At 30.5% G+C, this 25,912-nt stretch overlaps 1 protein-coding gene across 2 annotated transcripts in view; it reads left to right on the top strand.

Moving 5' to 3' along the window:
• The window catches only part of LOC148282093 (neural cell adhesion molecule 2-like), a 195,131-nt gene that overhangs the window by 88,194 nt on the left and 81,025 nt on the right, over positions 1-25,912 (top strand). For both annotated transcript variants that reach the window (XM_088225647.1, XM_088225646.1), the window contains exon 2: positions 2,124-2,613. In XM_088225647.1, coding sequence (XP_088081773.1) covers positions 2,511-2,613 — 103 coding nt within the window. In that variant the 5' untranslated portion in view covers positions 2,124-2,510. The remainder of the gene's footprint in view (positions 1-2,123; positions 2,614-25,912) is intronic.

The raw sequence follows: 25,912 nt of genomic DNA, 5'->3' as shown, positions 1-25,912 counted from the left end.
CCCCCTATAACTCGTATTTTTTCGTTTATACCATGTTTACCGTATATTATACAATAAAGGTGAAAGTGTGTTTTAGTATTTGCATGTTCGTATAGTAAGTGTCCTGGCAAAAAGACGGGTACTTTAATCAATATGAAAGACCAAAGAATATTTCAGATTCACTGTTTATGTTCAAGACAACTTTTTTTTCATTCCTGCTTCAATAATTCGAATTAGTTTCAATTCTTTACTATCTTATAAGTCCACGATATCAAATTTATTTGTAGCTGCTCGTCAAACTATTATTGACAATTCAATTCCATAAACTAAAAAAATACTTACTTGTTTATTTTTAGTACCATTTATTTGTTTTTTTTTACTATTATATCAAATTGCATTGTTGTATTGGCAAATACGCATTTCATAGAGACATATTTTTATTTCTTATTTTTTCGTGATAATATATGCATGCTTGTTTATTAATTTAACTTAAAAATGTCTTTCTTGCTTACCGTAATACTTTATTTATTGTTTGCTTTACATAAATTATTTTACCAGGTTATATCTTTGCATTTTTTGTTTATATGCTTATTGTTTTTTCTTGCATACTTTTGTAATTATTGTTTTTTTTTTACTTTGTAAAACTTTTTATTTTATCCTTTTTAACTAATTTTACATATTTTTTCTGTATATTCTGTATTTATTATTTAGTATGTTAGCATGTATTTCATTTTTATTTTTTGTAAATGCCTTTTGGGCGTTAATGAACAAAAATAAATAAATAAATAAATATGCCTAAAACGACAATAAACGTCATGTTGTCATTCAAATATATACTGACAGTCTTGGATTTACGTCTTTGTTTTTCTGAATTGTAATTCTATTGCATCACATACTATTTTAATTGAACTAATTTTTCCATGTTTTTTACTGTTAATTATTGTGGCTTTACACGGGCACAGCCTAAAACGCCTTAATAAATTCATAAATATGTAAACGAGTGTGATTTTGAATAAATAAATGAATAAATATACTTTCGGTGAAAATCAATAATTTGAAAGATTAGAAATTGCCTATCTGTACTTATGGTGCATAGGGCTGAATAAATCTCTAAAAATATGCATATTAATGGTTTGTTTTCAATTTCTTCGGAGAGAACCTGCTTTACATAGATATTGATTTATTTATGTTGCCTTTGATGATATTCAAAAAAGGAGCTTTTTTTATATTTTCTGCAAATATTTCATTATTTTTATATTTTGTACAGAAACTAAAAGACATTTTTTGTTAAATTATTCAATTCTTTTATATTACGCATTGCGGTAACTACAGATTCGAAAAAGTTTATTTTTAAAATTGATATGGGTGTATATATTTATTATTTCGATGCAGGAAATAAAAAAGTTACCAAACTTCATGTAGCAATTTTACGGAAAAAAATATGTTTTTTTATTTTTTATTTTTAAAAAAAAATCTAGTATTTCATTTGTAGCATATAGAATTAATGCCTAAATACTACATATTTATGCGATTTAAAAAATAGAAACAAAATAAAACATTAAATTTTCTTTTGTAAAGTTGAAACATATCGCTTGGTAACATTTTCCTTTCTAGCGTCGATATGTTTAAAATGAATTATTGTTAATTATATTATGAACGAAATTGGGTGTTAACACAGATCGTGTCATTTTTTCCTAATTAAAAAGAACAAGAACACATCAAGTAAGTCAATAATGTATTTTCCTTCATTAATTTACAACAAATCAGTTAATAATTCATAGCATCTACACCAAACCCTGCGCAAATGTCGCTAGCAATCTTGGCAGCTTTTTTCCCTCAATTGAACTCGAACGGAAGGGGGTGTCTAAAATGTTCACTTTAGTCTTCTAGACATTTTATTTTAAAGTCTCGTAATCAAATAAATTAATCTATGCAACATAAAAGCAAATACAATTTCTTGTAGAATAGAAAATTTTCTTTCCAATGACGAATAACTTTTACTTTTTTTTAAAAAAACTTTTGGTGCTAATTTTCAAATTCGGAAAAAATGGACATAACGTTTGTTAACACCTAACAAGGGTATAAAAACTATGTTGGCAAAAATAAATAAATGTTTTGTATTAACTGTTTTTTTTTTGTTTCAGGAAACGTACAATATTAAATATTACTATTAATAAAAATTAAATGCGTTTATAATTATTTAATATAACATAAATAAATGCAACAAATATTTAAAATAACCCTTCCAAATTATTAAAAATCCGAATTTTATATTATATTTGACCTACGTCATAAATCCCATCCATTTAATATACTTGCATACTTAAATAAAAACTAAAAGACTAATTAATATATTGCGCAAAGCAAATGTGTTTTACACTGTGGACAAATATTTAAACTGTATCTTTAAAGGTGTTTAACTGTTGGTGAGGATAAATGTTTAAGTAAGAAGTGATCCTTTAAATGATAATCTGGAATTACCTTTTGTACCTAAAATATAAATGTGATGAAAAGTAAAACAAGAACTTAAGATGGCGACCTTCGGAAAAGCTGTATTCGTGCTATCTCTTCTCCTGAGGACCTCCTCAGCGGTCCTGGACGTCCAAGATATCCACCCTGGAAACAACAGTTTGTGTAAGTAGTTATTTTTAGTCACTTATTTTATTTTAAAGCCTTCTTTGGTATTTTTACATAATAAATAAATATATGTGTATGTATGAACTGGTGTAAGATTATCTAGAAATAAAATTGATTATTTGCAGTTCTGAAGAATAAGGTAGTTTATGATTATTAAATTATGCGCGATTAGGGTAACTAACTTGAGATTTATTGAGTTTACAAATAATGGCAAGAATAATTCACAATCAATAGCTTTCAAAATTATTTTTTGTAGTGTAATTGCATTGATCTTTATTTAATGTAACTACAAAAAAGGGGAAAAGTTTAAAGGTATTAATATTGTTTCTTCTTTTACGATAGTATCTTATATCCGATTCTCGTTTAAAATATCATCGTTTAAAATCTAGCAGTAGGATTTGATTAACTCTTAAAAGACTGTAGTAAATAATCCCTTTGCGCGCGGTGATGTAACATCGTGTTACCACTAGTAAAAGATGGAATATTCTAAAGTTCAAGCATTTGAAAATAATTAAAAACATGAGGACTACTGTTTAATCATTCCTTTTCCATAATTTATGGGAATAAACATATAATTTAGCCCTGTTACAGGCAACATAAATTAAAAATCACACAAATGCCGCTCATGTTACGCGCGTGCGTACCCCATCATTGTCATCAACCGACTGAAGACGAAATCTGCTTTAGACGACATCCACCGCAAAACAGCGTCTCTGTCTTTTTTTTGTGACTTCTATCTTCGTGCTCTGTCTTGTATAAGGAATATGTATAAATGTGTTGCTGAATTAGCGGACATTCATTCTTCGCGTAGCAAGGATAAATATTTTTTGTATTTACAAATAGCATAGTTATACAAATTTTACTTTCCAAATCAGGTGTGAAAATGTCCATTTGAAGATTACGAAAAATACGAATTCATCGTTTGAAAAAATAAGAGAGATATATCAAGTCTTGTGTCCTATGTCGACGAGTGTGACATCACAGCCACTTAAGAGTTAAAAGCGTATCTGAATTTGGTAGTTGAAAAATATTATTTCCTAGGTTTTTTTCTTCAACTCTCAGTTGTTATAATCTTGACTCAATTATTTAAATCTAAAAAACCAGACATTTTCTGGAAACATTTATTCGAACGTTTTAAGTTAAATATTCACGTTTAATCTCCGTGCAAAAACAATACACCAGCGCTAATTTTCAATTTTCTCTACCTTTAGAGGTGTAGAATAACTTTTAGGTGTTACGACGGCAAAAGGCATTCACTTCATAATGTAATCAATAATACAGATAAACATCTCTTTGTCTCCGTAGGACTTTTTCAGGTAAAATGTGTTTTTCAAATCATACTTACGGGTATTTTCAGTTTATAATTATATAATTTTATCGGGAAAACACTACATATTACAAGTATTGAAACAAAAAAGACATATATTTTATACGTTTGTGACCTCGATAAACTTTTTCAAAAATATAAAATAAAACGTGGATTATAAAAATAAAATTACATGTCTTAAAAAATATTATTTTTTAGATCAGTGACTATGAAAAAACAATGACGGGAAAACCACCGTTTAAAATGACTTTTTGATGCACATAAACGCACAAACCAGTACTCAAAACGGACTTATCTCGATCAGATTTATATTTTTAAGGCTTATCCGAGAGTACCAATTTTTCACAGTTTTCACACCGGACGGTTTTAATAAAATATTGTTAATTTTCGGTGGCCTCCGTGGTGCAATGGCTAAGACACTTTGCTGCCCTAGTTCTTTTATGTTCAAAAGAACATTTTGCAAATTTTACAAAAGACATTTTATTTGTCTTTAAAGTTAAATAAGTACAATCAGCAAGTGGAGATTGTCACTCAAAGAATGCTTAAAATGCTGTTCGGCTACATGGACGCGTAATAAGATAATGAACATATTAGCATTCATAATTCTTTTTTTTTTAAGTGGCCTATTGAACATTCAATAACTAGAGCAGTGACTTTACTTACCCACGGAAGGTTGCGAGTTCGATTCCCGGTGAGAACACAAAAAAATATGTGATTTTTCTCAAGCTTTAGTGTTTCTGTGCTGTAATTCACCACTGTAATTAGGCCTCCTGCCCTGTTGTAATGCAAAAAACGGATCATTGGTGAAAATTGGGAAAAGGTCATGAAATATATCTGTATTAACATGATATAATATGTAATATTTATATTATATTATATTATATTCCCTTCACACGAAGGTCAAAGGTATGTTGCATTACTTGAAAATAAAGACAGTTTGAATGTATCTCGATGTCTGAGTGTTCTTGATCTCGTATATATTAATATTTTATTGGAGAAATTAAGTTATAGCTTGTTGTTTTGTAGATGATTTTTATATTGAACACAACACGGAGATTTGTCGTAAACATAATGAAAAAGAGTTAAAAGTTACTCAAAAATTAAAAGTTGGGATCTATGGACTTATATGCAAGGTATTTTAAGACCTCTTTTAGCGAGAAAGTTCAATCTTACGGAAAATTTGATAAAAAAAAATGTATTCTTATGCGAGGTCGAAATTCGAGCATAAATTGTATGGCAAAGTTTCTTTAAAGTGTTCTAAAAATGTTTATTTTAAATTTATATAAAAACATAATATTTTGAGCGACGTCACTTGTTCGTTATAATGAACCAATTATAAGAGAGTTGTGATAGATTTCTGATTTACGGCAAGTCAACTGACCAATCAGCAGAACACACCGTGAAGAAGGGGAAGAGAACTTGAGACGTCACACGTGGAGTAATAAAAAAAACAAATGGGAAGATACCTAAAAATAAAAAATATTTTTTTTGCTCGTTCAATAGTCTTTAAACAAATAAAAAAAATTAAAAAACAAAACACTAAAATTCCTGATTCATTCGATTTTTTTTTATTTGGAACATTTTTTTTTAAATTAAGCGTTTAGGTTTAAGTTTATAGGGTTGTAAAATTCAGTGGTCATACTAGTAGAATACAAAACGTGACTATTGTTTTAACAAAAAGCATTGCTTTTTAATGTGTTCGAAGTCATTGGTGTAGTAATTCTATGCTTCGTTACCTTTTATAAGGTCCAAGATTAGATTCCTGATAATGTCGGCTTAAGTTAATAATTTGTTTACATATTGATAAAAATTCAACAATATTTTTAGATTACCGATTTTTTGTGGACAAAGACTAGTAACACATCCTATGTATCGGATTCGATTCCCGACATAAATGACATTTATTCGAAAATTTATTTTAACACTAGAATATTTCATAGTCTCGGAACTGGTACCCGTAGCGTAAAACTGATTATCTTAGCTTCATGTAACAAAATAATATAAAATAGTTTAACATTTAAATCTATATTTAAAAAAACATTTACCATCCACATGCTGCCTCCATATAGTATTAAAAAATATATTTTAGAATATAATGATGATTTTAAAGAACCTGTTTAACATAATTAAAATAAAATATAATATATACTTAATAATGAAAAAAGAACACCCTCTCACATAAATATAAAAAAAATATACGCTGCGGTTTGTGAACCAAATCAGTACCCTATGCATCATTCTGTGCGGAAAGGGAATGACTATTAATAAACGTTGGAGTAGATTATTGAGTGCAATGCAAATATTGAGATTGTTATTATATCACAAAATTATGTTAATTTATAACAATAATTTAAAAAATGTTTTTTACGCCACAAAATTTTACAGTTTAGATTTCACATTAAAGAAAGTGGCCACTTAGACCAGCCAATGACCGGCAAAAAGCCCTGCAAATGCCTAAATGTTTATATTCCCACTCTAAAATGTTTTTCCTCTCTTTTGCAATAAAATACAATCTTAATAACTCTCTGGGGAGTGAAATCCAGCCTTGTCTACAAACATTTGGACGTACTCAAAATGTAGTTTTATAATATTGTTGATCATGTTTTACAATTTAATGGCATTCATTAGTCTTTGACACTAAATTTATTCATTAATGCAACGTTCTAAGATTTACATATTAATTAGAGCGAATAGCTTGAGTATAATACAAATATGTTCACGAAATAAATCAAAATCATATTTTCATTGAATACATTGACGAAACATACTGCTGCCTTATTCTGTAACTAATTCGTTCCGTAAATTCATTCGTATGAGAGGGAACGAGAGCAAAATACGACGTTGATTGCGTTTGAGTGAGATGGATATAATATGACGAACGAACGAACTGACGAAACGAAATTGTGGAAGAAAAAGCCTCCTGTTCTGTGCATAAAACATAAAAATTACCCTGGGCGAGCATTTTTGGCTCGTTGGCTACTCTAAGGTCATTTTTTTAATTTATTTATGCATTAATAAGTTAGTTCACAACATCTTAGCAACTAATGTAAACGTATAATAAGATCAAAATTATTTTTCGAAATTTCTCATGAACATATTTTTGATCATTAATTAAAAATATTTCAATCCATTTTACTTATTTTATTTCTTCATAAATAAAATGAGTATTGAGACTGTTTTTCTTCTTATGTAATCTCATTTTTTTCTCATCCCTAGTTATATGTGAGACATTTTTGGTAAAATGTGATTTTATTTTCATTTATCCCCTTAATTATTATGTGAGTAAAAATTTCTACATTATAAATTTGATAAAGTATGTTAAATGAAATAAATTTATTGGATTAAATTCTCCTTTTTTATTTAATTTTTATAATGCTCTAACAAGACGAAACGCGTCACACCATACACTCTTGTGTATTTCAAAAATAAAAGTAGAATTAAATCCAATAAGGGTATTTTATTTTGGATACCATTAAAAATTTTAATACGGAATGCTACCAATGAGGAAGTTCAGTGACTTTTATTTTATTTTTTATTTCTTAATAGACTATTTAACAATGCCAAAAAAAGGTTGTTATTTTTTTACATTAATATGACATTAATAATATGACGACAAAACTTTAAAAATCATAGCGCTGATAATTCAGCGCTATGATTTTTAAAGTTTTGTATTTCTGAAATAACTCCGGGTGTAACGTCAGGGGTTGTTCTCTATTAGTTTTTCCCATTGGTTCGTTTACGGTAAGTCAACCGGATATCATGCACAGCCTTCACATCATTGGTTGGTTTATATAAACGAGTGTTCAATGTACTGGATGAACATATTGAGTTCTTCAAAACAAAATACATTTTCAGGAGAAGTATACAAGTTTGGATTTCGAGAGGAGAAGAAAAGAGACCTGGAGAAGCCGTGTAAATAGACTTCTCCTTTTGCGATTTAAATATATATTTTCTATAGCGGACAATTAAATTATTTTCTCCAAAACTGCCAATATGAGCTAGTGGATTATGCAGCCAACAATCTATTAAAATGTACTCGAACCGGAGAAAATCAATATGTAAAAACACTGACTAACCTGGTCTGAGTCTTCTTTTTTGTCGGCGATCAGCTCACGCGCTAACGGGGAAACTGGTGATCGGGAAAACTGCATGCACACAATTGTATGGAGTCTGAAGGCGGCGCGGCGGATGATGATTGATGGCGATAACCTTTACGGCAAAAAAAGCGAGAAATATTTTTCAACAATTATAAAAGCGTGTGAACATAACTCGTTTAAAAAAGCGAAGAATGCGTGGAGGACGAGCAGTGTTGCCAACCAACAAATGTCCCGTCAGGCGTGGCAACCTCACAAATCAAAATTAGCCAGTATCTACTTATATGCGATTCTTCTGGCTAAAATACATTGTAACAAATTATCGGCTCAACCAAAACCATTGTAAGATAATGCTGGAAGACATTGCATATATTCATATTCTATTAAGCGGGTTGTCCAGACGTTTATTTAAATGTATGTTTATGTTATAATTTTTATTTTTGGTATTTTTTAATATTATTCATGCTTCCACTTTAAATTATGTTGTATCCCAACTTAACACAAGGTTCTTAGTCTCATAGAGTAAGGGACATGTTTTTATTTAATGATATTTTTTGTAATGTCATTATATTAATTAATAAATAATGAATTACATGAAAAAAATAACACTTAAATACTGGTAAGGCCAATCGAGTGGAGAAAAGTCCGCCTCTTAGATAATCGTGTGGCGCGTTCTTATATCATGCTTAGTCTTGGATTCTATTCCTGGAAATGTTGACATGAAGTAAGGGACATTTTAGTAAAACATTTTAGAGAAAGGAATTTGGCTATAAAGGCATTTACAAAGCTTATGATTTGTCATTAGCTGTGTGTATATGTATTTTTTAAGTGGCCTCTTCGACCAGACAATGACAAGTCATAATCACTCTAAATATCACAAAATATACCGATAGTAATAAAAAATTTCAACATTAATATAAACTTGAATAACAATACAAATTAAAACAAATGTACATACCAAAATTAAGAGTTATTTGAAAATTAAAATAAACAAAATATTATAACAGTCCACAGGACAATCAAAGGTATTTTTTTTTGTTGAATTGATGTAGTTAATTACTTTAAAGTAAGCTGTGTTTATAGCATAGTTACGGAATTAATACTTAAGTAACTTTTATGATGGAGGGCGTTGCAGAATATTTTTCAGAAATAATTATGCTTTGTAACTAGAGAATTTAGTCGCGGGATCCCAGCCGTTTTGAAGCCCCGAAAAACCCGGGATTATACTTTGATAATCTCGGGATTTTCGTGATTGACACAAACAGGTCTTGTTTGCATTCAGTTGCGCCTTGACAATGACCTTATCTAGATTGCATTAGGGGGACTTTATTACGACGATACTATAAATGAACCCGTTACTGCTGGTTATATGCACGACAGCGATGATGACAATTTCGAAGACAACGCTGCCCTAGTTCTCGTATTTTCAATAGACCATTTTGTTTTTAATGAGTTATGCAAACCAATATGTTTATTATCTTATTACGCGTTCATTTAGCTAGAGAATTATTATTTTTTCCTTTAATAAATAGTATTTCCAGCATTTTTTGAGTCAATATCTACTCCCTGATTTTACTTTTTTGGCTTTAATGAATGTCTTTTGTTTAATTTGCAAAATGGTACATTGAACACACAAAAACTTGGGCAGCGTTATGTTGACCAGAATCAGTTTTAATCGTTATGTCACAAAATGATCTTGCGCTAAAAAATATATCGGAAATAACGGGAGAGATAGACATTTGTGAGCTGATGAAAAAAACCCACAAAGTCGTACTGTATTTCAAAAAATTGATGTTGAAAAATGAAACAATGTTTTGAAAATAAGTAAAAATTTCTCAAGGAAAACAGTTGTTCCTTTTTTTGTACTGTAAAACCAGGTGGAATAGTTTTTTAACCATGCTTGAGCGATTTTATCTTTTAAAAACCAGCATTCAAAAATCTGTTATAGATCTTAACCATCCAATCTGCTTAAGAGATCCTGATTTTGACTCATTAAGTAAAATCTTTGATGTGCTTACCTCAATTAATTTAACATTAGAAACACTTTGTCGGCGCGATGCTAAATTATGCCCAGCTTAAACGGAGTTGAAATTCCTTTTAAAACAGTTGTCCAGCAAGAAATCAGCACTTGCCAGTAAAATGAAAATAACTTTTAAAACAATGACGAAGTAATGAGTTAACTGGTACGTAAAATTACTTACAAAATCCACGAAGAGATTACGAAAACTAGTTATAATCGGATTTGAAGAAGAAAAACGGTCAGGATCAGAATCACAAATAGATAATGAACCAAAGAAAAGTTACAGCTAGAAATTAATGAATCCCCAGATCCTCCTGAAGCACGAAATGAATCAGGTTTGGGGAACTAAATTGAAAAAAAGAGCGCTTAGGCTTGAGAAAAATCTCATGTAATTTTCGTGTTCTCACCGGTAATTGAACTCGGAACCTTGCGTGGGTGAGTCAAGCGTCTTGACCACTACACCACGGAAACCGCCATTATGCGCCGCCGACTACGCTAAAATAACCTAATTTTCTTTCTTTTTGTTTATATCTTTCACACAATATTCTGTTGCAACTTAAAAAAAGTAAACGATTTCCAAAAAAACTATACAAGGTTTTAAACCACATGGTTGTATCGCGGGATAATCCGAACGGTTTTTCGTAAAGATGTTTTAGTAAAGTTTTGTCGGTATATTTAATTTTAAGAGGAAACATGGTCTAACTCCTCTTCATACAAACGTATTTCTGTATTATCTCTCTGGATTATGGCACTAGAGCAGTGATTTTTTTACTCACTATAGATATTTACTATTGGTGTGTTTTTTGTTTCGTTTTCATTAAAATAGTTAATTATTGAAATTTGAATCATTCAAACCAGTAAAACAGCACAATTTAACCTGCCTTTACTTTCGTCTTCGGGTGCACAGTATACAACATAACTATTTTATAAAAACGCAAAACCTACCGATACAGAAAATTTTATTCTGATACTCTAAAAAAATAACAAAATTGGTTCAGTTTTGAGATGCGGAAAACGGGACAACAAAACGTCGATTTTGTCAATTCTAACAAAAAGTCTGACATGCAGTTGTCTATTTCGCACATTACCCGGGAGGCATGTGCAAGACAGTGACAGGAAAACAGTGTTCGAATGATTATTTATCAAAATTCTTTGTCCTTACATTTTATGTATACCGAAACACAAAAATAATTATGTAAACGGACATATCTAATTTGGACGAAATACAATAATTGATATCAAACTTTCGATTGTGTTCATGCATTGAACAGTTTAAAACCCATGAAAAATGAGTGTCTTTTCCCGAGTTTGGATTTACAATAAGGGATTTCTAGTAAACTATTTAACCTTTGACTAGATCTATTAATTTTTTTAAGGAAACAAACGTTGGAGCATACTCAGCATACAAACAGATTTTAGACATTGCTGGCAACAGATGTTTTATAGCTTCAATAGTTCAGCTTCCTGAAATAATTGGTTGAAAAGAAAAGTTGATTTTTTATAAAACCTAATTTTAAAAATTAGTTTTTCAACGTAGTCGCTTCAAATGTTTCTTTGACTTTGTCTAACTAGCTTCAGATTTTTGCCAAGAAACGTTCCTCGGACCTCTTGATAGCTGCCCGTCTTTTATCAATTTCAAAAATAATGCTAGCCTATTTAAGTTGTGTTTCTCTCTTCGAATCCTCTACAATATTTTAAAGATGAAACTCAAAAATTAAATTTAAAAATATGAAAATATCTTTTACGTTTTGAATTTTTTCAGCAATTTCCCAAAAAAACTTAATTTGGAGACGAGATGTTCTGAAAAAAAAATATATATTTGCATACGAGTGAGCAGTCTAAGATATATATATTTTTTATTTGGTCAACTCTTTTTTTTTTTATGCACATATTTTATTTTCCACAGTTATAAGAGTTTTTATATGTGTATAGAATTTAAGGGATTAAATTATGTATATATATTTAAACTTAACTATAAGCACCTGCTGACGAACTGCATTTAATGCAGTTCAGTAGGATTTGATAATTAATATGTTAATTTATGTGCTTTTGATAAATAAATAAATACAAATAAAATAAAAGTTAAAGTTTAACCACATATAAAATCTAGCTCGGGTACATGCTCTTATGACTCACTTTTTAACATTTAAATTTATTATTGTAAGAAAAAATGAAAAAGTATTCGGTTATTTTTTCGTGTTTTTATTTAACTTCGTTAATAAAATCCATCAGTATACTTTTTCACTAAGCAATTAATAACTGCACTAAAATGTTATGTAACCATAGCAAAATAACAACTGATTTGTCATTATAAATGCATTTGCAAAATTACCTAACTTTTGAAAACGATTACTCATTACTGCGTTTAGTTGCGGTAAATCCAATTTATTCTTGAAATCATGCTTTTGAGTGATGTTTACATTAATCACTCATCAATTCCTGTAAATCTGGTCATAAGTTTTGTCCACCTAGCTGATTCTGCGTGAAATATTGTGCATTTATGTTATTGCAATATAGTTCAAAGGACGAATGACAATATTTAACCAACTCCCCTTCGCCCTTCGTCCAATTTGCTTAACTCTCTCAGTGAAAGGGACAACAAATGCAGGAGAGTGAAATACAATTAAAATCTTGGTATAATTTTTTTATTGAACTCATTTACCGATGGAGAAATATTTTTTTAGTAAAAGTGAAACCCATAAGAAGACTCTCGGTTTTTAAAACGGTTATGAGGTGGTACATTCACTGCAACATTAATCATCTATGGACTGTCACCTGAATCGTACGATTGACGACTTTACCAACCTGTAACAGATGATACGCTACAAGTACTTCACCAACGCTGTACTTTATGCGTCAGAAGCGGATACCGGGTAATAAAAAAATATTGAATAACTTAATTTACAAGGAAAACACTGACTTTTTAACCATTTTATATTTATTCCATTACCGACCGGTTTCAAAGTAACATAAACTTCTTAATATTTCAAATTCACCATATCGGGAATCGAACCCGAGACCTCTTGCATGGCATGCAAACGCGCTGACCACAACACCACGAGGCCGACAATCATATTTTAATTACATTGTAAATAACCGCTATGTTAGTTCTACAATATAAATTTTATAATATTTTTTTTCCACCTCTCAATCTCATGTTTGTCTACAAAGATTTAGACTAGGCGCTAAAAATATTGTTGATCATTGGCAATCAAGAAAAGTTGGATAAAAATTGCCAAATAAAGCAAAACAAATGGTGGTCTTGTTCGATTTATCGCATTTCGAAGAGCCGAACAAAGGTGGTGTAATAAATTATCAGTTTGTTTGTACCAGTTCATTCCACACCCGTTGACTTATTAGTCAAGTTGTTTGAAACTGCGCAAACATTTGTGGTCAACAACACAAGCTCCTTTATTTATTTGGGTTGCTATGAGCCAAGAGATGAATTGCTACTGGATTATCACCTTTGTATAGTTTTTTTTCCTATCCGGGCTGATGAAGAATACAATTGAAGACATGAGTGGATAAACGTATTAAGTGAAAAAAGCAGAGATATCTGTGGTTAGTGTTTTGAACACCAGTACAGTTATTGACAAAATAACAACTTCTTTGTTTTCTGCGACTTTTTTGTCGTGTAGTTAGTTGGCTTCATGTAAAATATGTTCAAATTTATTTTTTTTAATTTTCGACAAAACTCCTTCATCCACTCATGCCATCAATTCTGAGTGTAAAATAGAACCAGAACCTACCTGGACGAGCGTTATCAACTCGATGGCTACTCGTAGTGGCAGACACGTTCGTCTATTATGCTTGAGGTCCGAGGTTTGATTTGCAGGGTGGACAGCTTACCCACCACACACCGCACACCGCATCTGAGGACATAAGTCTCCTTGGCGGTGCCCACATACACGGAAAATTTGCTCGTTGTCAAACGAGAAAAGCTGCCCGAAGGAGCTTTCTGAAATCTGGTAGCCTTAGCATCTTTGTGCTGAAAGAAAGTAATCAAGAAGTACATAATATGTACTTCATTGGATTGAGAAGAGAGGGAAGTGAATTCTTCACTGACTGGGATTAAATTGATTGGACATGATCAATTCGCCGAAATGATAACAAAACTTTTTAAAAGCCTTGAAATTCTTTTTAGAAGCCACCAGATCTGTATATCCGACAGGACCTATAACAGGGCCACGGATAGTAGCGAGAAGCTCCATTCGGTAATCATAGAGAAGGGGAAAGGGACAAGACCACAGTATGTGTTCAGAAAATTGGTTAGGATATCCGCAGCAGCACGAAGGGGAGTCAACAATATTAAAAACAAATAATTTTGATTAAATTTACCATGACCTGATAAAAACTGCAGGGTGGACATGAAATATTGGTTTTAAAGTGGCAGTGTTGTGGATTCGCTGATCAAAGGTCTGATGTTCAGATCACACTCTTCTACAACTCGATTCCAATTTTTCCAGTACAAGTTATTTACGACATTTAAGAAATATTCAGGTAAAAAATTAGAACTTTAATATTTATTTTTTAAAAAATATGGTTTTCAAGTGTAAAATTACGTCTTACCTCCCATGTAACAAAGATGATTAAGATACACTGTAACTTTAGTTTCGATGCAGTTTCTTATTTTTTTACTGAGTACGGATAGCATTGAATGAGTGTTGGTCGAAATAAAATGGAAAAAGGTATTTTACGACATTTCGTTATTTTGTTTGAAACTAATTCACGATTACTGAGAGTTAATTAATGTCGTGCAAGGATCGTATTCACTATGGTAATCTGCTTATAAATTGAAACAATAATATGCTTTCTTTTATTTTGTATTATTTTTGCGTTGCATATACGGTAAAATATATATTAATTTTTAAACAGTAGCCAATCATCCAGGGATGATTGTCTATTTCACACACAGATTAGAATTCTTATCTACTCGGACACAATATTTATATGAAATCTAGATTACATTACAAAACCTTCTCAAAGGAGTTCTTTTCCTAAAATACATTTCAATTTTACCGATGATTTTTCCTTTCCGAATTCGCAGAAATAAATAATAAATCAAAATTTTTCTTTACAATTTATCATCGTCATCATACTTTTGGTAATAAAAACTTTACTAGGCGAACTAGTTACTTGCCATTTTTCATCTTTGCATTATTTGTATTTTTAGTTTTCGTAAATGTTATTTCTTAACAGGTTTTATTAGTTATTACTTCTACACAAACACATCAACCCACTATTTATAAACACAAACAAAACGTGTTTAAATAAGAAAACTTATGAAGAAGGGTAATTTACTTGGACGTGGTAAGTTTAAGCTTACGTTGGACTTATATAAGCATATTTTTCTTTGTGATTTTATATAATATACAAGTAGAGCATTTTATTTTTAGGCCTAAAAAAATTATTTCATATATTAGTTTGTTTTAAAAAAATACCTGTTTGATCAAAAAATATCATATCTCTGCTTAAATGCAAATCTTAATCTAAAAATATGATGGTCATTTGTTTTTCAAAATGTGTTAAATTGATTTATAATTATATTTTATTTCCATCGAAAAACTTTTATGGTCTCGGCCTCGTGGTGCAGTGGTCAGTGCGTTTGAGTAACATGCTAGAGGTCTCGGGTTTGATTCCCGACATGGTTGTCATGAAATGTTTATTTAAAAAGGTGTTTATACAGTAGAATATTTCATGGTACTGGTACTGGACTGGTACCTGAAGCGTGAGGATTAGTGCACCAATGCAGTGCCCTATGTACCATTAGGTGCAAAAAGAGAATGACAATGGCGATAGCGAATAGAAAAAAGATGATTTGATTTCTAAAATTTGTGAGACGTACATTACGAAAAACTCTAATAAAAAATTATATGCAAATAAAAAGTAAGAATGAATTTCAGATTCCATCAGGTTAACTTGTTAAAAATGTATATGGGTATCTAGCGTATTTCAGAACTGTTTGAAAAGCAAGCCCTGAAAATTCATTTCTGTCTGCAATCTATTTAAAGGTACGATTATACAAACCCTTTTTATTGTGCTTAAGTGTTATAATCCAAACATGTTAAAACTTACAGCCTTAATTAGGTTATTAACTCAGCTGGGCCGGAAATGCACCTTTCCGTTTCGCAAGATCAGAAACGACGTACAAAGTAATTTTCATCAGAAGTCACTCAGTTGAATCATCAATTAAGAGCTAAAGCATTTTATGAATATTTTGTTTAAATGATATTATTTATAAAATAGGCGTAAAATAACGTTAAAATGAATTTTAAAAATAAAAATAAAAAAATATTTAAAAAAAACGCCTGTTTTGCCCGACTTAAGAATATTTCTCAGTCAACATGAAGACCATTGAAATTATTTTCATTTTACGAAAATTGTAAAATTGCTTTCAAATAAAGGTAGCTGGGTTAGTGATTACAAAATTTTGTTAACTTTTTTTTTATTTAAAAAAAAAATTGTTAATTTTATTTTTGTCAAATAAACGTTTATACTTTTTGATTTTTAGATTCGATTTGACGTTTATAATTTTAAATTAATATGAACATGAATAAATATTAAGAACTTTTATTTTGAACAATTTACATAAGTTCTATTTTTAATTAATGAAGTACATAAAATGATAAAAGTTTTTTTTTCTATGACAATATATTATATTATATTTAGTCAATCATTGAAATTGTTACATTCCTAAAGAAAAACTAGCTCATGTTGTGCTTGGAGAGTAACTTACACTGTTAATGTTATAGTTACTTTTAGTTTTATAATTTAAAACATTCACAAAAATAAAAATATTAAAAAAAGAGACCCACAGAAAAGAATAATAGTCATATTAATTAAAATAGAATTTTGTTTTTCTCGCGTTCAAAAAATTTCGTTGATTTTGCATTGAATTTATTTATAATAGTTTTTAGTTCATTGGAGAGATAACTATAATTTTTTAGTCCTTTGAAAAAAAAAACAGTTTTAACAATGACTATTGTGAAATTTAAGAATTTCGATATTATCTAATTGAGTGAATAATTTTTTTAAATATTTTGGAATCAAAAAAAATAAATTATTTTACTTATTTAATGTTACTACTAGTGGTGACATCTAAATTTACATCAACAAAAGAATACATTTTGTTTAATTATTTTTTAGGGTAGTCGGGGCAAAGGCTTCGGTGGATATTTTTCCGGCGTATCGGTTTCCAGAGTAGTCACTTTAATCGACGGAAACATATTAGCTACAGTGATAGTGGCCACGGTGTGGAACGTTTATCACGCGGCCGAGCACGATCTGCGGTGATTGCTTCGCTCCCTTTCCGTCGGATTGAACACACCACAATATCAGCGCCCCGCGGCGCTGTTTTGGCGGAAGATAACAAAAAGCGAGGAAAAATCCTGAAAATCTTAGAAATTCTCGGAGAACCTTAAGATTTCCTCTCACTGGCGTGACACCACGCTCCGCCTCCTGATTAGAACCGAAGAAAGAAATCAAACTCTTAATCTGAAACAGCTTAACGCACCACAAAATCTTTACTGCGCGGATCTTATCTCCTCGTTCACTTCTGCTTGCTCATCGCATATTGTATTCCGGGTGATAACATCAACGCTACTTTCCGAAATTAATGGTTCAAAGAGTATCAGAAATCAAAGGAGAAGATAACATTATATTAACAAATTACAACAGAGATGAAGAACATTTAAGAGAAGGTAATATAGAAGATAAATCCACCTGGTCCATAAAGAAGTGTAGAAATTGAAAAAAATACATTTTCAGGCGTTGCCTAGTATTAGTTGAAATAATTCAATTAGATGAATCTCACCCGCATAAATAAAGGTTTCAGCTCTTTAACTTCACAAACATCAACAGATGAAAAAATGGAAGGAATATAGATGTCCGAACATGGGCAAAATGATGAATGTTACACGATGTGTAAAGTGGCCACTTAAACCAGCCATTGACAGGTCATAAGCCCTGTAGATGCCTAAACTTCTATATTACCTTCTCTGAAATGTTCTTCATCTCTGTTGTAATATGTTAATATAAACAGCTCCCCAGGGAGTTGAATCCAGTCCTTGTCTACAAAAATTGGACAAACTGAAAATATTGTTGATAACATAATACTTATTTTAGACGGCAACTTACTCAATATGTATCTTTTTAGGTGATGCCTTGTAATTTGGATTCGTTCCGACGCGCGACGTCTCGGCTACCATTGCAGTTAAATATCTGTGCTCTAAAATTGTTTCACTAGTGCGTACAAAAGGCAATGTTAATAAGTAAAACATATTAATTGTAATCATAAGAACAAAGATAATTGGTAGTTATAAGCCGTTTAATTACGTAAGTACATCCTAAGCTAAACTGTAGTCATGACATTTCTAAATACATTTAATTAGACGTGATGTGACGACGAACAAATCATTTACCTTACTAAAGAGGTTACCTTGAGCTGGTTCTTAATCACTTAACAAAAAGAGATGCACTGCAGCACTTGGAATCTGTCCATTCTTCTATCCAAATGGAACGTCAGTAACTGGACGAAAGGGAACGTCCACAGACACCATGGGCCCTCTCATAACACGTACCGGAAGACATTATGGAAGGTGCAGGGGAAAACGCATCTAGTAGTACCCGCGGACATCAACTGAGGGTCATAGCAAAGCACGGTTTGCTGTTGTAGTTTACGAGGAGACTTGGGAGAGTTCGTAGATTTGATTAATCATTGACGAAAAATGGGCGAATTGCTGAACACCTTTACTTAAAGTGTTGACGCATTCTTACTAAGCGTGAAACGTTTATTACTCATTGATCCACTACACTGTGGACAGTGCGTGCGTATATACATACACAATATTCTCATCACGGCACTTGAAGAAGTCTATGTATATAAAAGGCAACGTTTGCATGTGTGTCCTCGATAAATTGAATAGTGAAAAACTTCTGGAATGCTTTACGTGCGGTTTTTAGGAAAATAACGAGCTTTGACCTAGGCATGTTTACAGATCTTAAAATCATCAGTCTGTTAGAAAGAAAGTTAGGAGAGTAAATGTTTTATACATTGTTCACCAGGACTGTATTTGATAAGTCTGTGTGTACTTAAAAATTGAATAAATATTTTTTTTTTGCACTTTGAAAATTTTGTTTTTGAATGTTCACAAACAAAATAAGTTTTTTCTGGATCAAAATCAGATTATTCTCTTAAATTCCATGTAATTTCTACCCATTACGTTACTTTTTACTGGATTTTCGCTAAAATAATATTTAATACATTTTTAATACATTTTTAATACATTTTTAAAAATCGTATTCCTATAAAGTGCACCCCTGTTGATAGAAAAACAGAGTTTAACATTTGCAAAAATAATTCTAAATTTAAATATTTGTTATTTTAAGTTAGGAATTCAATTATTAACTTATATCTAGGTATCTACTTACAAATGAAAGGTTACATCATCTTTTTTACGTTCATCCAAATGGTTTTTATACGCTTTCAAGACACAAACATTTTGGTTTCGAATTAAATGTGAAGCTGAAGTCAAATCTCGGCTGGCGGTTATATAACAACTTAGTTAGCGTTGGGCATGACTGATAGTTTGGGCATGAGTTAAGTGTGATAATTTTAGAGGGTTTAAAGTGCATTATGTGTAGGTCATTGTTTTTATTAGAAAAAACCGAACCGGTTTCTATTTTTACGTAAAAGCATTATGAAGCAAATTTTAATAAGTATACTAAGTACATGTATGTTTTTAAGTCTTATATACATACATGTGTACTATTTTATAGTTTTTTCTGTAATTTATAAAAATAATCATATAGTTTGCGTCTGTTCAAGCAAAATGCGAATTCAATTTTTTGTAATAATAGATATTATTCCAACTCTTGTATTGTATGTATACTCATGTGAAGTCATACTTACACAAGATTTAGCATGAAGATTCACAAAATGAGCGTTTCAAATACTAACCCTGTTTATTTATTTTATTCGAAAACAAAAACATAAACTATGACCTAACTATGTTGACTAAATGGACACACACTTACTTTCACTCAATAAATAAAATGTAACTTTATAAATTTTGAATCTAGAAAAAAAATACATAAAAGAAATGCTTACATAAACGAAGAACAACTACTTGAAATTGAACATGTTAAATGTTTAGGACTTACAAAAGATAGATAATTGACATGGGCAATTAACATCAATAATTTAACTAGCGAAACGAGTTTTTTTCGAACACAAAAACTTTGTAATAACGGAAAAATTATTATGTATGAAGCCTACGTCAGATTTAAAATATTTGTTATATGCAACAACTATTGGGAACAGGAAACCAAAATGACATAAACAGACTACAACGATGGCAAAATAAAATATTGAAGCCAGTATATGACCTCCCTTTATCTAACACCAACTAATGAACTCTTTAAAAAAAAAAAAAAATTTAAATCAACTAGGATCTTTTAAATTTATTAATGAGTTAGCCACTGATATCACTGTAGGCGAAGGACTAAAACTTTCTTAAAAAGTGATAAACATGGACGCAATATAAGAATAACACAACAATATCGCATACAACATTTCAAAACGAGACAGGGACAATTGAGACAAATGAATCAGGGATTTACTTAATACAATAAACTACCAGACAAAACTAAACAAAAACTCCGACAAACTTTTCAAAAGGTGTAAAAAATATTATCATCATCAACAGAGTATGAAAAAAAGAGATGCATTATTTTTGTAAATTGAATATAATAATCCATAAGGGTTAATAAATTAATTTCAAATAAATAAAAAAATCTTCGTTTTTAAACATTTATTTTCAAAACACTTCATTGTTTCTGTAATTGTCTGTTTATCAATAAAACATTACATTTATTTTCACGCTTGAAGTGGTTTAACATAAGAGCAGAACATAAAATTAATTACATTTCATGTAACATCATAATTAACAGGAACGTAATCAATTAATAATTTACTTGAAGGTTGAAAGTCATTAGATTGTTATACTAATTACGAAGCAATATCTGATTAAATAAATATAATATCGAAGCATTGGGAACTAAACCCTTTTAAATAATTCAATCAATTACTTCTTCAGCTATAAATTTAATAAAATTAATCTTTTGTGAATCTTATCAAACATTACAGGTTTCGTTTTAAGAAATAATGAAGTATTGAGCTAGCAATATTAAATTCACGTTAAAGTTCGTAATTGGGAAATAAATAGCGAAGCCAATGTTATTTTATCTGGAAGATTATACGAACAACCAAAGTTAAGACTCTTGTTCGCGTTATATACGCCTTAATTTAATGCAAGTACAAATAAATTAATAGGTGCACGATTGTTTAGTATACAGACATAATTATATACCTAAATTAATTAAGGGTTGCGGGAAGTTAATAATTTTACTGTAAAAATAACAAACAATATTTAAAAGGATATCCAAATATTTGTAGATAAGCAATAGATTTAATCCGCTAGGAACGTTAGCAGAACAATAAAAATATAAAACTCACAAATATATTTTACAGATATGGAGAACGTCTTAAAGAAAGAAAAATGACATTCTTGTAGGTTTACTTATATTTTTTTTGGAAGAAGATCTTCTTATTTATCTTAGCTTTTTTACCTCCCAACCGGGGTATTCTAGTGTCGAGTTTCAGATTTTTATTTATTTTAATATCTACACATGTGTTAGTACAATATATAAGTTAGTGTGTTAATATTTCATATTACAAACACTTTACATTTATAACTTATTTATAACTTAATACCATTTATAACTAGATATTCACATAAAAATACGAATATATGTTTATTGAGTGGGGCCAGGAAAGTTAGAATATGAGTAGGGAATGGGACATTGCTATCAAAGTTTTCGAATAGGAACTTAGGATTATAATCATTCAGGAGCATCCAACAAAAACATGATTAAAATTATTCTCCTCGACCTGACATTCGCACATAGCCCAGTCATTAATTCTGAACAGGTAAGAAACATAGCAACAGTTCGCAATCGGTATTCTGCATACGGAAGACGTCTCAAACTTGTTCAGAATCTCTTAGGAAAGCCAAGGCTTTTCTGTTACATTTTATTTACTGTTAAATTAATGAACTAATCGTAAAAATATGGAGGTTCGGACATAGCCAAAATATGAACTTTACGCTATCAATGACAGATCATTGGTTATATAATCGTCAAGGTTCTGTATATCTGTTTAAAATATTTCTTGATCGAATATAATGAAAGGCGTGATGAATATAACTTATTCTAATTGTTATATTAGCAATTTTAGACGGTTGACTCAGAATACAGGTCCAGATGAGTCTATAAACTTACCTAAACTCCAAACTCTCCAAACTCGAAGGAACATGGCTGATGCCATTTTTATGTATAAAACTTTGAATAACATGATAGATTGCCCTAAGATTCTGTCACTTATTAATTTTAGAGTCCCAGTAACGCAGACCAGAAACCAATCTCTTTTTAAAATTTCTAAATGTAAAACTAAATCTTTTCAAAATTCATTTGTAAATAGAACCTGCCATATGTGTAATCAAAAATTAAATTGTATTGATATTAATAACATATCTTTAACTTCCTTTAAAAGTAAAATTTCCAAAAATAATTCAAGTTATGATGTTGCGCCTTGAATCCGCAGCCTATATTATGCAGGTGATGTGTAGTTCTGTATGTAGGCACATAATAAATGAACACTGTTTGGTCAACTATAGTTGTATTATTTATTGTAATGTGCAACTGTGTGACCAATATTCATTTACATTTCTAGTAATATTATAAGTTTTGTATGATTAGTTATTTTATGTTATGTATAATTTTTATGTGACAACATTTACAATAACAATATTATGTGGAAGCCTCTAATTGGACTTTATGATATGTATTTATGGTATAATTGATTCTTATAAATGTATAAATGTCTGTTGGCTTTCCAATGAAATAAAATAAAAATAAAATAAAAAAATAAAGTTTGTAATTGAAAATTCTTGATGGAAGTTCATTGTAATTTATTATATAAATAAAAGACGAGTGATACTTTAATCCACAAATTTGGAATATCCAGTGACCGGTTTCATTGTTTTTGCGACATCTTCGAGACTGGTATCACTAAGTATCACTTACGTTGAAATGTAGGTTATGCAGCCAAATTAAAGTACACATCGCAAGCCCAAAGCAACAGTGAGTCATCCCAAAATTTTCGATTTGAGATACACCGTTAGATATGTTAATAAATTAGTCTTTTAAAATAATAATAAAAATATTTAGATAGATGACCCATCTGAAAATATAGTATTTTTAACTTTTTCAAGTCATTTAATTCAGTCAGACTCACCTCAAAGTCCGAATATCTTAGAATATGCTCTACAGAGATATCTCACTGTTGCTTTAGGTTAGCGACATAAAAAGTTTAGATATAATAATAAAAATGTGTTTTTCTGAATTTCATTCAATTTTTCACATCCTTCAATTATAACGCCACACACGCTTGAAATAGATATACGCTTCTACAGTTAAAATTGTATCAGAATTTTTAGGGCATTGCTAATTTTCCGTAATGTACTCGTAGTTGGGTAATTTAGGCTCCGTTAGACATATCACGTAGTTTATTAGGGATAAAAATATATAACTAGCAGGCAACTATGCTAGGCAATTTTTTTCAACGTTTTACGGCCCTGCGGGCCTCAGTTGATCGGCCCCTCGAATCTCAGTTGATCGGCCACGGGCCTCTTTTACAATGTATTACTTTTTTTTACATTAATAATAATGTTCCGTCACTGGGATGTCCCGTGCCGATGAAAACATTTTCTATAAATATGAAACATGTCTTATTGAACACAATTAAATCATAATATCAAATACTAAGTATAATTTATAGATGAGCTATAAAATTATGCTTAGGCATAGTGGTAGAATAAAGACGGTATAGTAAAAATTTTGCCAAATTTAAACTCTCGCCTTCGAGACAGTAGCCAGGCTCTTTATAAGCCTGGGCTTGGAAGGCGAGAACTATTCGCGGGACCGTCACAATAGATATTCACAGGTCGCAGTGACGTCAGAAGCTTGCTTAGCACTGACTTCTAACTCTAATAATAAGAATAATATCTAAGAATCATCTTTTTTATTTTCGTTAAATATTATCTTTCAAAAGTCTCATGACGCCCAGTAAATATTTTTTATTTACAGCTATTTCTTTTATAACAAACTCCTAGTGTAAAACACTACAGTTATCAAATAAATCGTTATTTAGTAAATATCAGTATCGATTTCGATAGAGTTACGTTTTGTTAGATGCTTGATATTTGTTTTGTTTTGTTTTGTTTAGTTACTAATGCGAATAACGTGCGAGTTTTTGTAACTGAACATAATAAGAAGAAATTTCATCGCACCTTTCATTCACTGAAAAGGCTGCAGAATTTCTTCCGAACACAACCAAAAAAAATATGTCCTGATCATTTCTATTGCCTTCTCTGTGCTATGCTAATATTTGTTATCTGGACGTCAATACCGAACTCGTAGATTGTCGGGAGCGTTTGCAGAATCAATGCATCCGCTTTATTTTCAATCTCAAAAATATGACCATGTATCATCCTTTTGCTCCGAACTCAAACTTTTTTATCAGCGCATAAACTTTTTAATAATATTCTTCACAATCTTTGCGCTCCAAAATTATTTTGCTGTAAATTTGATTTACCTTTTTGCTCATGGTATTTTGCTTTTCTCTTTTAAGTAGAGAACACTTTCCATTCCTTGACAAGGCACATCATTGTTATGCTATTCCTTTTCCATCCAAGCCGCTAGACTTTGGAATGAGCTACCTCTTCATTTACAAAATGCACCTTCTCTGACCACCTTCAAGAAATGCCTGAAAAATTATCATATATCCCCAGGATCCTGAGCTCCTTGAGTTTTAACTGCTTTTTTTTATCAAATGTATTTTTTTATCCCATTTTCTTTCCTTGGGTCCTCTTTCTCTCTCTTTCCAAACTCGTTATCTGATCCCACATTTCTTCAGCATTTAAAACGTTCAATGTAATATACTTTAAAAATTAAAAAATATTTATTTGTTTACTTATTTAAATATGAACGGTTGAAATAATGATTGATATTAATATGTGCAAGCCTTATCTCGAATTAATACCAATCAAAAACAGCTGTTATTTTTAATTAATTAGGTTTTTTTTCATATTTTATTTTAACATGTGTAATGTTTCTTTTAATACATGTTTATGGTTTCTTAGTACGAAATGTTATTTTTTTATTTATTTAACTTTTTGTATATAATGTTATTTGTACATTGGCGGGCTTATTGCCAAATGGCAATTTCTTTCAACCAACCAATAAAATAAAAGTTTTATTTTTATAATTCAAGTTACAGAACATATTCAATACAAAAAAAAATATTAAAAAGCTAAAAACATATAAAAATAGAAATAAACGTATTTGTTTATAAATTACCTTAAATCAAAACTATTACTCAATGGGAAAAAAGAAAAAAGAGGAAAGAGGAAAAAGGAAAGGAGGATAGATTTAGGAAGAGAAAGGAGATGTTTCTTCAGACGTGATTTAAACAGAGATAATGTAGTAACATCTTTGATGGTGGATAGGAGATGATTCCACAGTCGAGCCGCATGGACACTATATGAGTTAGAGAAGAGAGAGGAATTGTGGATGGGTATTAAGAGAGTGCTTTGAGAATTAGAACGAAGAGGTAAACCATGAACTGATAAGCGACCAATCTCTTTTTTGACCAGTCTGTTTTTTGGTTGGCTGAAAGATATTGCTTTTAGCAATAAGCCTTTGGGCTCTTACGGGTAGACCAGGGGTTATATCGAA

Source organism: Micrasema longulum, unplaced genomic scaffold, assembly GCF_059751315.1.
Source record: "Micrasema longulum isolate JH-2025_06_02 unplaced genomic scaffold, ASM5975131v1 h1tg000377l, whole genome shotgun sequence".
NCBI classification, from domain to species: domain Eukaryota; kingdom Metazoa; phylum Arthropoda; class Insecta; order Trichoptera; family Brachycentridae; genus Micrasema; species Micrasema longulum.
This window is presented reverse-complemented; position numbering and strand designations above follow the sequence as displayed.